Here is a 15,836-nt window from a genome sequence, read left to right as displayed (position 1 = left end):
AGGTCGATTCATTTGTAGTTTGTACTTGGGGAGCAGCACCAATAACACCAAGGCAAGCTTTAATACTGATAGATCAAAACATAAACAAAGTCCAGAATCTAAGAAAATAATTACAAAAACAGAAGACATAAAAATCAGAGATTAGTTAGGATACAGGACTCCACAAAAACACAGAATGCACAGACAATATAAAGACAAGGTAATGAGGGGAGTTGGAACTGGTGGGAAACCAAGCTGGAGACAACTAAACAAATGAGATGGAAGGAACAATACTTGCCAAAAGAAAACGGGAAGAGTGACACAACTGAATGTGCACCCAAGATCAACTTGACATGCGAAAAAAAGTCCAAAAAAAGAGACAAGGCTGAAGGAACATGAAGTTATCTATAACCAAACTATAAAGGCACAAATTACAAACCATAAACAACCAAAACCAAGCATCACACCAACCATCACCTCTATGCATTTCATTATTAGTTATTACTAATCTCTGCAAGGGCGTAGATTTGGCATGAACGGAAGGGACGTGTCCCCACCAATATCCAGCGATTATTGAATTGTCCCCACCAATAATTTGATCCCTTCGAGTAAAGAAAAACAACCCGATAGAAAGAAAACCTAGTAGCCTGCGCTGCGAGGAGAAGAGGAGGATGGCAGCAAAAAGGAAGAACCTGGATATAAGAAAGTATTTTTCAAAGAAACCTGTAAGTCACTTAAAGTCAAGTTCACTCATATAATGTGTCCGTCACAATAACGTTACAGGCTATGCTAGGCCATACATGCCAGCACTCCCGATTCTTCCGGGGAATCCCGAATTTCAGTGCCCCTCCCAAAAATCTCTGGGGGCGACCATTCTCCCCAATTTCTCCCGATTTTCCAACAACAAAACTGAAAAGCCATATCCCAGACTGGCCCAGCCAATTTCAGTTTCCAACAATGGCTACTATTACTGCAGCTACTTAGTTTTACTCTTATTACTCTTTCTGGGTCGCAAAATAAACTTTTAACACATTTTCAGGCGAGAATGTAGCTGTGTAAACATCAAATAACTTAAACATGTTATTGTTTGGCCTTTTTCAGTGCTTTAGTTGTGTTTTATTTGTTGGTGAGTAAATCGGTTTGGCTGAGATTAAAGTTATTAGATTAAATTAGATTAAATAAAACTTTATCAATCCCTCGGGAGGATTCCTCCGGGTTCTCACACAGCTGAATAAACTGCTGTCACACAGCAGTGTGTGAAAGCAGCTGTGTGAATACAGCAGTTTATTCGACCATCTACGCCAGCGTCCGGTTATATTTTAGACAGCAAGGAGCAGACGGCAGGTGACGTAATTCTGAAGGCTAGACCGTCCAATTTCACAGTCGCTCATTTCCGGTCTACCCGGCTTTCGGAGGACCCGGCCCACTTAGACCACAAAGGCCGGGTCCTCAGGTGGACGCAGCCTCTGAATTTGGACACTCCCAGCCTGTTTCCGGCCGGACAATAATAACGGTATTTTATCCGATAAATAAACACTGTAAGATTCAAGTTTTTTGTATATATATATGTACATATATATCCTTTTATCAAGAAGCAAAAACAAAAAAGAAAAAATAAGAAACAGGGCAGGGTTCGATGGTTGAATCATCCGTCCTCACCAATGCCACAACCAAATCTACACCCTTGAATCTCTGGTTCTCTTCCACAGCATGTCTTTGTCCTGTCCTTCTACCCTCACCCCCCAACTGGTCGTGCCAGATTGTTGCCCCTCTCTGAGGTTCTGCTGGAGGTTTTTTCCTGTTAAACGGGAGTTTTTCCTTCCCACTGTCACCAAAGCACTTGCTTATAGGGGGTCATATGATTGTTGGGGTTTTCTCTGTTTTCTTATATTATTGTTGTGTATTTACCTTGCAATATACATTACCTGGCAACTGTTGTTGTGAATTGTCCATTAAATAAATACAATTAAAATTTTTATAACAAAACTCAGAACTAGGAATTGCAAAATATCACTACAATAGAAAACCATGAAATGATACAAAACAAAAACATAAATCACTTCTAAAAACCCAGAAGAACTAATAACTCACAGAAAAACTCAAAATCCTAGAACTTGGATCCAGGATTTTCCCAATGTGGAATAAAAAAGTAGAAATCAAATAAAGCAGTGGGTAAATAACTGGATTGTTTTCACAGACCATCATCACTTAATGGCCAAGATGAAATAATGCATTTCTTAACACATTTAAAAAAAAAAAAAAAAAAGAAGTTGTTTTAAGATGATATCATGGAGACATCTGACAAATTTACGAAGCAGTATCTGTATACCACTAGTCAGGGTAATATTAAAGAGTGGCCCATGATAAGAATTGACTGATGGGTCTTCGCTTTTATTCTCTGACGTCCATTTATCTACAAAAAGAAAGTATTGAAAACTCTTAGTGTCTTTAGACCTTAAATACAATCTGGCAAAGCTGGAAACAAAGAATTTTGCAGAGTCATGCACCTTGTTTATATTTAACTGAAAAATCCCACATCCCACACAAATGTACTGAGAAACTTTCCTTTGTGCTTCAGCTGTAGGACTTTAGCTTAAATATTTAAACTAAAATTTAATATTTAACTACTTTCCTACGAACCTTGCTAAAACCTGTTACTCAGTTATTCATTTGAAATTCGGCTGTCCCCACCTTCTGGGCCAGCCTTAGAGAACCAATCAGAAGCTACTGCAACCACAAACACAAACTCACAGTTAAATTAGAGACAGGAGACCCCAATTTTAAGTGCACCTCCTCTTCCTCTCCCATCTTTAAACTCGCAATCTTCTCATGGCTTTAAATGGTTTCCTTTAAACTTTTACTTTGACCAACACAAAAGCCTGGCAAGTATAGCTTAACGATCGGTGATATAGTGATGCAGCACAACTAAATTTTAACCCCTCCTATATCTGAGATGCATCTTGAAAAACATAGACCCCAACAAGTTAAAAGTGAAACCTTTGAAACCTTTTTTTTTCATCCAGTTACTCTCCTGGAGTTAATTAATTTTTCTACTGAAAACTTATTAACTCATTCTTCAACACAGAATTGGCAGAGAATATAAAGGCAGTGACAATTAGAGCACCAAGCGCAGTGCCATCATTGTCCGCACCCTGAACCTTTAGAAATGATGAAAAGAAAATCTATGCAGAGAGACACACAGCCAGAGGTGGAGGAGCGAGGACACTGGGGAAATAAGGTGGAATTTCTCCTTGCTGTGGCGGGAAATGTTGTCGGCCTGGGGAACGTGTGGAGGTTTCCCTACCTCTGTTACAAAAATGGAGGGGGTAAGCAAATGAGGAACTCACTACATTAAAGGTGTATTAATCTTGTAGGATTATATTGATTGTGCAAAGCATGAGCAAAATAAATTACAAAACAGTACTAGTTCAAGGTCTATTATTACTAGTTCACAGTCACTGAAATGAGACTGAAAGTGTGACTTCAAACTCCATTGGTACTCTAGGAAATGTTAATTTTATCACTTGAGGTAGCTCACATGACAACTGTAGGTGAAGTCAAGCAGGGCTCTCTATCTGTTTGAAGCATTTTGGATTTGGCAGCAGGTTGATTCCATCAAATCTGATGCCAGCATCCAAAGTGAAGACTCTGCTCCACTGAATCCAATAGCATCCAGTCCTCAGGCAGCTTGATTGTTTGCAATAGAATCATTATAATTAAAAAAGAAGAAAACAATATTATTAGTTTATAAAAATCTGCCTCTTGTAGTTTTTTTGTGAATTCAACTTTCACAAACAAAGTTCTAGTAAAAAGTAGTTGTAGCAGCAGTAGTAGTAAAAGTACTAGTCAAACAATTCATTAGTAAAAATTTCCTTTAATAACTTCCCAATATGTCATCTTAATTTTGGTAGTATGTTTAAACAACTGATATATGTTTTGTTTTTAAAAGCATATACCAGGTCCTTGTTTAATATCATTGATTTACGTAAAGCCTTTGATACAATAGATCATTCTTTACTTTTACGGAAGTGTGAAAGGTATGGTTTAAGAGGTGTTGTACAATTTTGGTTAAATAGTTACTTGAATAATAGGTTCCAATATGTGAGTATTAATAACATGAAATCTAAACTTAGAAAAGTAACTTGTGGAGTTCCGCAAGGATCTGTTTTGGGACCTAAGTTATTTTTACTTTATATAAATGATATTTGTACAGCCAGTGATACTTTAAAATATGTGATGTTTGCTGATGATACAAACTTATTTTGCTCTGGAAAAGACATAAAGAAATTACTGAAAACAGTGGAAACAGAACTCATGAAGTTAAATAGATGGTTTGTATTTAATAAACTATCATTGAATGAAAGTAAAACAAAATTTATGTTATTTGGAGGTAGTAAAAGTAATATTAAAGTAAAATTGAATTTAAATAATGTTGAAATTGAAAGAGTATATGAGACAAAAAATTTTAGGAGTAATTATTGATGATAAACTTTGTTGGAAGCCCCACATAGAACATGTGAAACGAAAATTATCCAAGTCTATTTCTATTCTTTATAAAACAAGAGATTTTTTGAATAAGAACTGCCTTTATTTATTGTATACTTCCCTTTGTTTGCCTTATATGACCTACTGTGCAGAAATTTGGGGGAACACATACAAAACATATTTGGATTCAATATTTAAATTGCAAAAAAGAGCTATTAGAATAATAAATAAAGTTGGATATAGGGAGTCCACCAACCAGTTTTTTGTAGGATCATCTATGTTAAAATTCATGGGCATTATATATTCTAAAACTTTAGAAATGATATATCGTGTGATGAAAAAGAATGTTCCAATTTGTATTTTAAGTATGTTTCAACTAAGAGATGGAAAATATGATTTGAGGGGGTCTTATAAGTTTGAAATGCCTAAAGTGAGAACCAATGTTAAGTATAGATGTGTGTCAGTTTTGGGAGTGAAATTATGGAATGGACTTAATGATGAACTGAAGATGTGTTTTTCTTTGTCATTCTTCAGGAAGATTTTAAAAATTAGTATTATACAAGGTTATAGAAATTTGGTTTGTTAAAATTTTTTTGTGTTGATTTAATTTCTTGATCTATCATTGATTTCTTTTCAAACTGTTATACAACTTATTTATCAATGCTATTTATTTTCTTGGTTAAGGATTTGATTATTTCTATGGGGGTAAGGGATAGGATAAGTATAAGCCATAAGGCTTCAGCCTATTCCTTTTTCGGTTTCTGTTTGAGTACTTTTATGTAAAATTATAATCTGTTGTTGTTGTTGTTGACTGAAATAAAATTTCAATTCATAATTGAGTAAGCTTGTTACTCAGAAGCTGCACAACAGGTGTGTTTACTGTGTATGTTTTTAATTCAGGTGCATTCCTGGTGCCATATCTGGTATTTGTGGTAACCTGTGGTGTACCCGTGTTCCTGCTGGAGACAACTATAGGGCAATTCACCCAGGAGGGTGGCATTACCTGCTGGAGGAAGCTGTGCCCATTAGCAGAAGGTAAGCTGTTCAGGGATCGTTAACAAGAAAACATCATGTTATCCTTCTCTTCAATGGCCATTTATTCACAGTCTTGCACAACTGTGTCTCAAAATGTAGTGAACAAGTTAATAAGTATTTAAAGTTAAGCCAATTCTGTACTTATCACAATCTTCAAGTTATAAGTTCAAGCCTTAACTGAGAACTGGTAACATTGTGTTTTGCAAGTCATTCTCAGTGATTTGCTACTAGGCAGTTCTAAAGGAACAAGATGTAATTTCTATGCATTTAAATTTAATATGTTAAGACTAATATTATGTGTGTGGTTCACTTTTCTACATTATCTCAAATATTTTCCATGATGTTCAAATTAGAAATACTAAATTTTATTAAATATTGGAATGTGTTTGTCCCGTTTACTGCAGACTGCTACCCAGCTAATGTATAAAACAGTGTTTGTGGCACTCTTTATTTATGTTTTTAAAGGAATAGCACTGGACTATCCCACAACTGAATTCTACACATAAAAGCTACTGTAGCTGCAAGTTTTTGGACCCATTATATTTTAAGTTAGCAATTAGCAACAGAATGCAAGCAGCCTGAAATAAAAGTTGACTTTAAAGTTGCACATTATTACGATGTATTATTATTATTAGGATTTTGGCCTGAAAAGTCTTAACATTTTGCTGAAAGCATTGAAAATACAGGCAAGTAACAATTACAGCTCACCCAACTTTTCACTAGGCTTCCTTTTCACATGTAACCTGCTACAGTATCTTGACATATTATTGTAGCAAAAATCTGAATACGCACACATGTATTTCAATACCCGCACACAAATCAAATATGCTCATTCAAAATGAAACACACACACACACACACACACACACACACACACACACACACACACACACACACACACATCCAATATATCCTGGGAAAAATAGGATCTCTCAATGCACAACAACCTTGAAGCAGATGGGCTTCAGCTGTAATCAAGTGCCACTCAGATAAGGACCAGGAAACTGAAATTCACAGAATCTCACCAAAACTAGAGAAGAGAGCAAACTTTTTTTCTGATGGTAGGTTTGGCATAGAAGCATGAGTCCACACTGCCTTGGATCAGTGGTTCAGGCTGGTGGTGGTCGTGCTGATGTAATAATGTGGTGGATATTTTCTTGGTACACCATGTGCCCTTAAGTACCAGCTGCACATCGTTTAAATGCCAAAGCCTATAGTATTGCTGCTGACCTTGTCCATCACTTTATGACCAGAGTGTAGCCATCTTCTGATGGCTACTTTGAGCAGGATAATGTCATATTATCCTGTTATATCACAAAATCATCTTAAACTGGTTTCTTGAATATAACAATGAGTTCATTCAAATGGCCACCACAGTCACAGACCTCAAGCCAAAACTGCTGAGTAACCCTAAAACAACAAGAAGTCTGAGTAATTGATAAATGGAGATTTTTGTAATTATTATCTGTAAATGCCTTTCAGGGATAGGCTTTGGTGGACAACTAATCCTTTTCTATAGCTGTATGACCTACATCATTATTCTTTCCTGGGCTTTGCTCTACCTCGTGTTCTCCTTCAGCTCTCAGCTCCCCTGGGCCTCCTGCAACAACGACTGGAACACAGGTAAAATGCAAAGATTATTTCCATTTTCCAATAAAAAATTGTCAAAGTATGTTTAGGTATTTAAACTTTTGTTCTGATACTTTTCACACTCTCTTCTCAGAGGGCTGTGTAGACTTTTCAACAAAAAATAACACCGTCCACTGGACCAACCAGACAAACTCGACCTCTGCAGCCACCGAATTTTGGGAGTATGTCTATGTAGATGGACTGAAAAAGCCTACATACCAAGTTATTTAAAGCCCAATAAAACATTTTGTACCTTTTCCAGCTATATATATCTATATCCTTCTACCTATCGATCTGTCTGTCTATCAATCTATATATTGTTTTTTTTACCTTCTGCATTTAATTGACTTCTAGACGACGAGTGCTGATGATCTCTGGGGGCATTGAGGAAATAGGCAGCATCCAGTGGGAGGTGCTGTTGTGCCTCATTGCTATGTGGATCGTCTGCTACTTTTGTATCTGGAAAGGAGTCAGATCTACAGGAAAGGTAGTTTTGCTGGTAAATACAGTGGGGGAATAATTATTTGATCCCCTGCAGAAATTATAAGTTTGTCCAAATACATGACTCTCTAATGACTCTCTAATTTAAATGGTAGATTAATTTCAATGGAATGAGGCAGAATGTGACATAAAAGTTATGGAATTAATTGATTTTTATGTCATTGAATGAGATAAGTATTTAACTTCAAGTGTTAGCTACCTCCACAGATTTCCCATATTTTGTGGACAAAAAAATAGAAAATTGTTGACAACGATCTGTGGATGCAGATTGTGTGTGGCAATGAACGGACCCCTGCGCAGATGGCAGAAGGAAAAATGAACTTAAGAGCTGATAGGTTTGTAACTTAAACCTATTTGCTGGAACGTTCAAGATAATTTAATTACACAGCAAAGCAAGACACGAGTAGGCAAAGTTCTTTATGTTTCTAGTGCACGGGAGAGAACTGGACAAACGCCGTTCCTTCGCTCGACCCCAGTTGCTCTCGTCCGCCCCCCCCCGTAACACTGCTCTTTTATTGAGGTTACATGAATATACATAGGTTCATTAACATATGATGTCTACATACAAACAAAGAGTACCTTGCCTGTGCGTTGTGTGTGCGTGTGTGGGGTCAGAGTGTGACCCCATAAATGACTTCCCTAAACCTGCTGGTCTAAACAGAAGGCACTTAGCCTAAAACAGATATAGATACGTTTATCCTACCATAAAACAATAAGACAAGGTACGACCTCTCCCATGCTCCCAGAATGTGGGTGTGAATGCCAGAGCACTCTGGAATGAAAACAACGTCTCTGCAGACTACTAAGGATCAAACCTCTATTGTCTACAACTAATTATAAAACTCTAAGCATATATAAGTAGATATTTCTAAGCATAAATGATAATCAAAAATACAAATCCAACAATAACAAAAGGCTAGCATTTTATTTAGGCGCAAAAACACAAAGGTACAAAAATAAGAAAAACCAAAAGCCAATAACTAATCAAAAATGTGAGAAACTAAATGCAGAGCAACATACAGGACAAATAGACGTAAAACATTTTGTTTTTGTTTGTTTTTGTTGAAACAAGAGGAAAATTGGGCTGTGGAGAACAGACATGAATGCACACGAGAGACAGGAGAAATATGGAATGAAAAACAAGGAGGGGAACATGTAAAAAGAAAAGGGAAACAAGACGCAGAGACGCACACACACAACCAAATGCAACAAGGGAGCGAGGGACACAGGACAAAGGGGGGAACAAAGGAAACCTAATGAACAAGGAAATTAAGTGAGATCACAAGAAAACTCTGAAGCAATAATAAGAATAAATTCAGGACTGCCTGTTGAAACTTAAGTCATAATGATAACACAAAACACTCAAAAAACAAAACAAAACCCCACAATAAACTCAGAAGCTGGCCCTAAGACCCAGAACTGTGACAGGAGCATCTGTAACTGATTAATTCATTGATTGATTGCAATCTGTGTGCCACATAGGCCACAACAGCAAATCTATGAGAACCAGAGTTCTGGCTAGGCTGTAAGGGCTCAAATACTTATTTCATTCAATGACATGGAAATCAGTTTATAACTTTTATTTAATGTGTTCTTTTTGGGGATATCTTGTCTCCCCCCCCCCATTAAAATTAAATTACCACAAACATTAGAGACTGTTCACTCCTTTATAAGCAATCAAACTTACAAAATCAGCTGGAGATCAAATAATTATTTTTCCTCACTGTAGCTCTATATACAGTATGTATACATAGTACATATTGAGTAAACACTTAAATGCTCTGAAATGTTACTTTTTCCCACAGGTGGTATATGTCACAGCTACCTTCCCCTACGTGATGTTGTTAATACTTTTGATTCGCGGCCTCTCTCTTCCTGGAGCATTCGAAGGAATCATGTTTTATCTTCTGCCTGAACCCTCACGACTGATAGACCCTCAGGTACTAGCTCAAATCTCTAACAGTGTCTGACACAGGTGGACAAGTGTAATACTGTTGCTTTGTTGGAAAAGGTGTGGATGGAGGCTGTGAGTCAGATCTTCTTCTCCTACAGTATCGGTGTGGGCTCCCTAACTGTGCTGGGAAGCTACAACAAATACAACAACAACTGCTATAAGTACATGATGATCAGTAGTTATTTACCTTAATTTTAAATAGATATTTAAATATTAACAACCTCATATTTTGTCACATGCAGTGACTACACTTTGCACTTTGTTTTTGTGATTTGCAGAGACTCTCTGATGCTGTGTTTGCTGAACAGTGGTACCAGTGTTGTAGCTGGTTTTGCTGTGTTCTCGGTGCTGGGATTCATGGCTCATGAGCAAGGTGTTCCCATTGCAGAAGTGGCAGAGTCAGGTATATATCACAAACATGCGATCATATTCTCCTGGACCCATAAATGTGACATAACAGTGATCCATAAATGGACTCAATCTTACATAACAATATTATGGGAGCATGTCTCAACTGGTCACAGACTTGGTAACAGAACAAGAAAGACTTTAAAATTTTCAGGGCTCTGTTTTAATTGTTAAGCTTGATTTGGGGGAATATTATTTTTTGGAATGATTTCTGTCAGGGCTCATTGTGCAGGCAGGTGGAGATGTGGATCCAAATGAAGGACTCTGAGATGGAAATGTAACTGAAGACCACACACAGCTTTATTGCTGGCACCAAACAAAAACAGAAATCAAACCATAAAACTGGAACACACAGGCAGGATCTGGGGGTACGAAGCGACACTGAGCACAGGAAAACACAGGGCTAATATACACAGGGTGGTAATCAGGGAATGGGCAACAGGAGGGAGACACAGCTGGGAGAAATTGGACTAAAGAGACAGGGGAGCAGTAGAACTGAACACACTCACATGAGACACAGACCTTCACAATAAAACAGGAAACGAGAAACCACTAAACAAAGAGGCAGACAGAGAGGCAGACAGAATATAACACATGGAACTCAAACAATACATGAAACAACAAATCCTTAAACACGGATAAACAGAAACATGAAACTCTAATAATCATCACCACCACCATCACCACCACAATCACTACAAGAGAATAAGAAAACAATCCATAATCCAAAAACACACCAAAAAATAACAACTCAAAATACTGGGTCAAAGTGACCCAGAACCGTGACAGATTTCGACATTTTTGTTTACAAAAGCTTAATTTCTCAGTAGTGAGTTTATACCTAATCTATGGGAACTTGTTTCCAGCACTGGAAGAAAAACAACGAAGTACTTTTGCCACTGAAAATTCAAAATTTACGATATCTAAGAAAACTTAATAAGAAAATTGGCAACATTTTCACACAATGTTGGCATCCAAACATTGTGTGAAAGTTTCCTTGTTATCTTGATTATAGGAAGAGGAGGAATGTGGAACAGAAGGATTGGTTTTTCTGTGGTATTCACATTTCTATAGGAAAACCGAATGCTTTGCTAAATGTTTGTGTCAGGAAGTTGACATTTTGTGATGCTTAACTTGAAATTAAGACTTAGGTCTCACTGGCAAAAAATAATTTTTACAGCTGTGGAAACTAACTACCATACTAATCAGGTCTCAGCATCCTTTGAGTTCCAATAGTCAGACTATATTATGTGGGCTAAATCAGTCAGTGCCATTGTGCCATCACAGTCAAACACGTGAGTAATGGTGAAAACCTGATGTCATTTGATTTTTCCCTCTTAATATGAACAGGCACAGGTGATTGTTCAATTTTCTGCATTTCTGCTGTCATATTTATGCCATTATACACCACAAAACTGTACAAACTAAAACACAAACATTTACCACTGGCTGGCATGTTTGATATGTTCTGGCATCATGCTGTTGTGTTTCAGGTCCAGGCCTGGCGTTCATTGCATACCCTCAGGCTGTAGCCATGATGCCCCTGCCTCAACTGTGGTCCATCTGTTTCTTTGTTATGCTCATTCTCTTGGGTCTGGATACACAAGTAAGACACACAACTTTGGAACATTGCATTTATGCTTTGAAATTTACTCAGTGTGTTTTGTCCATTTTCTGCACAGTTTGTTGCCATGGAAGTAGTGATGACGTCCTTCATCGATATGTTTCCCAAAGTGTTGCGCAGAGCCGGCCGAAGGGAGATTTTTCTCCTTCTCTTCTGCTTAATATGCTTCTTCTCTCAGCTTGTCATGGTTACTGAGGTCTGTATGTAATGTATCACTGGCAGAAAATGTTTTGGAAATGTGTGTAGGGGTCTAAAAGAAAAAAATAAACATTACATATCCTAATTGTAATCCAGGGGTCCGTTCTTCGTACCTCGCTAAGTAAGTTAGCTGGATTTGATTGTTGACGATTTCGCGTGATCCTGGATCGTTCGGTTCTCCGAAGCTCATCCGGGACTTGCTGTCATAGCAACAGATCCGTAAGCGTAAACCTGCTCGGAAGCAGGTTTACTTTATGTAAACAAGATTAGATCGCGGCCACGCAGGTATGTCCGCTTCATGTATACGAAAGCAACAGCGATATTTTACCACTGTTTTTCCATAAATAAATATTATCAATGTAACTAAAGATAATGCAGTACTTGATCCTTTTATTGATTCCATACAGATACATACAGGTCATTTCCTAAAAAAAGGGAAATGTACTATTAATCATTCTATTTCATGTATTTGATTATTTCAGATGTAATTCATATTTCAGAGTAGTAATTGTAAATTACTTCGTGTAATCAAGATGAGAGACCACGGCTATAAAAGCGAAGGTGGATTTGGGAAGCCTGTCGCAGCCATGTCCTGTCCGTATACGCGAGCAACCCATTGCGGAAGGTGCAAGATTGATAAGGAGAGTCCTCAGAATTCAGCGTATATTGCGGGACAGACAGGATCCTTTAGCTCAGCGCGACAGTGTGCTCATAGAGAGATATCGATTTTCCCGTGAGGGTATTATTCACTTAACCAACTTGTTGACGAGGGGGTGCAGGACCACCACCTGTCTTTTTTTGCTCTGCCCTTTTCTTGGTTGCCTTTATAAACAAACAAACAGATTATTTCAGGGTCTCTTTTCAAGAGACTAAAAGCAATATAAGTGATAAATATTACCATTCTGTAGAATATTCTTATTTCACTTTTACTTGTTCACATGTTCTCGTGGGTCCTGTTGTGGCTCTGATGTGAAAGAGGATATAATATAATATAATATAATATAATATAATATAATATAATATAATATAATATAATATAATATAATATAATATAATATAATAAATTTACCCTACCGCCTACTGGTATTGGCCAGAGGGGCCGATGGCGTGATATGGCAGCCTGGCTTCTGTCAGTCTGCCCCAGGGCAGCTGTGGCTACACCTGTAGCTGCTTCCACCAGTGTGTGAATGTGAGAGTGACTGAATAGTGGCATTGTAAAGCGCTTTGGGTGCCTTGAAAAGCGCTATATAAATCCAATCCATTATTATTATTATTATTAAATTACTTACGAGTTTAATTTGTCAGAAACTTTCTGCCAGCCCCTCTCTCCTTGCTTTTGCAGCCTTTGCAGTGTTCTCTTGCGTTTTAATTAAACTCTGAAACTCCTGAAATCCCTCAATCAAGAGTTCTTGCTCTGCTGCCGAAAAATACTGAGCGCGCTCCTTCGACATTTCGCCGACCAATCAAAGGGTTGCCGATCAATGTTTCTACTATCGATGCGTAGCCCCTGTTAAGCCACCCAGTGATCTCACATTACTTCATCCAGCTATACTAATCGTCAACAACAGGTGTGTTCGAAGAACCGGAATAGCGAGCTCAAAGTTAGCGAGATGATTTGATCTTGGATGTGTCATTTGATCTTGGATGTAGTAAGCGAGGTACGAAGAACGGGCCCCTGATTTTAGTGAGGAAAATAAATGCATGCAAAATAAATATCTGTGTCATTGTCTCTAGGGAGGGATGTTTGTGTTTCAGTTGTTCGACTACTATGCTTGTAATGGAGCTTGCATCCTCTTTCTATGTGTGTTTGAAACTCTGGCACTGGGTTGGATATTTGGTAGGTGTGCTCTTCTTTTTACATCTCACACTAATGATGTCGTAATGATGACATGATCAGGGAAGTTTTCTCATATATAGGGGCAAATCTTGCAGACACTTGTGAGGACATTATAATGGAGTCTTTACATGGGTGATTATGACTCCTTTGGCTGTCATTTAACCTTTATGTGAAAAAAATACATCCATGGCATTCCATTGACACCAAGTGTGATCTTTATACGTTGTTTATCTTGTTTCTTCTTCTATTAAGGGGTAGATAAGTTATATGACATAATAAAGGACATGACAGGAACACGAGCCAACTACTTCTTTAAACTCTGCTGGCTCTACCTCACACCACTGGTCTCACTGGTGAGTTGGGCTTTAAGTATTAGGATACCAACACTCAATTCTCCACCAACTAAACCATCTCCTTTTGATTTCTCAGGGCTCTTTTATATGTTCTTTAATTGAGTACCAGCCTCTGACCTTTAATCGGTGGTACATCTATCCATCCTGGGCATATGTGCTGGGGTGGATACTGGCCCTCTCCTCCATCCTGCTTGTTCCAGGATGGGCCCTGTATAAGCTGGGCACTGAGACTGGGACTCTAAGTCAGGTGGGATGACTGTGTTATTATTTTAAATATATAGTTAAACAAAAATGTAAGACTTTCATGTTTACTGGGTGATTTTTAACGTAATAGAAATCATGGTAATAATAGCCTTTTTAGAATTATTATAAAACTTTTAAATTAAGTTTTTCTCCATTTTTCTCCATTTTGTAGCGTTTCCATCATCTGTGCCAGCCTAATCTTGAAAATTTAGAGAACCAAAAGAGGGAAACTCAGCTAGAGACCATCAGAGAACTTCTGCAGTAGTTCACACTCAACTGATACAAAAGGTCATCTGATCCCTTTGTAACACCTACGATTTGGAGTTGAACGTGATGTCACTTTCTCTGTTTTCCATTAAAAAAAAATTCGCTTTTTTTCCACTTCTGTACCCATTTGAGCTGCATCATAGTCATTTTTTTCTTTTTTTTGTTTATACAATATATCAATGTATCTAAATCCACACACATTTTCTTTAATGGAAAGATATGGTTGCTGTGTTTGTGTAGTGCACTCCCAAAAATGATGTTTTACACCACATGTTACAAAAAGAAAAAATGCTTTTGTGTTGATATGACTGACCTCAAAAAAATGTCCTTAAACGTTAAAGGCAGGGGCGATTCTAGGATCAGAGCTTTGGGGGTGCTGAGCAGCCAGAGAGCTGCCCATCCAGGCATCCAGGCCTTTACTCGTCATAATGAGACGTCTTCCCCGTCTCTGTCAGTCCCTGCATCCTTAAATGTCTCCAGTTGTCACGAGTTCTCTCTGACTGTCTCCTTGGTGCATTTAAACCCCTGTTCCTCCCTGTCCTCATCGTCTGTTGTCTTCATCTCCATTATCACTCATCATAATTTTACCATCTCTGTGCAAGTCTGCAAATTTCTTTATTAAATCATAAGATTCTTAAATTCATCAAGTCTCTCTGTGCCTGGGTCCTCATCACAAAACATTACATCACTGTTTTGTACATTTTAACACAATTTAATCCCCACATTTGTGAAAGAAAAGCAAAACACTTTTTTGAAAAGTCTGTAACAAAACCATCAAATCTGATAAAGGTTATTTAAATGCTGCTAAAGAAGAATGGATTGGAATAAAATAAAAATAAAAAACATATCCCAACCTTAATTACTGTGGGAGAAGTGAATGATGCTCACAGTGAGTAAGAAGTAAACTGAGTGCATATTTTGGACAGAGATTCACTTTTAATGTGTATGTATAATATAAAAAATACACTCCAAAAATAGAAGAGTCCTTGAAATGTACAAAATATTATTAAAAAATTAGAAAATGGACACCTTGGCCTATGGTACAATGTATACAATGTATGAAAAGATCTTTACTGCAGATACTAATATAGCTCTGCAGATTTTTTCTTTTCTTTTAACCTATGTCGCCTCACCTTGAGGTTGGCAAATCCGTCTATCACATTTTGGTGGTCAAGTCTCTCAAGCATCTCTTTCTCAACTGACATCACAGCCAGGTGCTGGAGTCTGCTTTGACCCATGGTCCTTCTCAGCCAGGTATGGAGCTGACTCAAGACACTAAAAGACCTTTCACAGCTACAGCTGGTAACTGGGTTTGTTAGGGCA

The 15,836-nt window shown here is 37.7% G+C and overlaps 1 protein-coding gene across 2 annotated transcripts; it reads left to right on the top strand.

The window, feature by feature from the left end:
* Positions 1-96: 96 nt before the first annotated feature.
* On the top strand, positions 97-15,470 carry LOC147314408 (sodium- and chloride-dependent GABA transporter 2-like). 2 transcript variants are annotated; one of them, XR_015124660.1, is made up of 14 exons: positions 97-3,305; positions 5,365-5,499; positions 6,982-7,122; positions 7,223-7,310; positions 7,483-7,615; positions 9,435-9,569; positions 9,641-9,744; positions 9,862-9,986; positions 11,485-11,597; positions 11,674-11,811; positions 13,548-13,650; positions 13,731-13,782; positions 13,903-14,003; positions 14,080-14,127. XR_015124660.1 is itself a non-coding variant. In XM_086261335.1 (14 exons), exons 1-14 carry the CDS (start codon positions 3,146-3,148, stop codon positions 14,509-14,511), a joined length of 1,740 nt encoding a protein of 579 aa, XP_086117461.1. In that variant the 5' UTR covers positions 97-3,145; the 3' UTR covers positions 14,512-15,470. The 2 variants fall into 2 exon arrangements, 1 of the variants encoding a protein (XP_086117461.1); XM_086261335.1 differs by lacking the exon at positions 13,731-13,782 and adding an exon at positions 14,419-15,470 and having other exon boundaries at positions 14,080-14,250.
* Positions 15,471-15,836: the final 366 nt, after the last annotated feature.

The sequence above is a fragment of the Aulonocara sp. 'chitande type north' Nkhata Bay genome, linkage group LG14, assembly GCF_057382095.1.
Source record: "Aulonocara sp. 'chitande type north' Nkhata Bay isolate Kocher_YH1m ecotype deep benthic linkage group LG14, A_spYH_male_GT1.1, whole genome shotgun sequence".
NCBI classification, from domain to species: Eukaryota; Metazoa; Chordata; class Actinopteri; order Cichliformes; family Cichlidae; genus Aulonocara; species Aulonocara sp. 'chitande type north' Nkhata Bay.
Note: the sequence above shows the minus strand (reverse complement) of the source record. Positions and strands in the feature narration are given on the sequence as shown.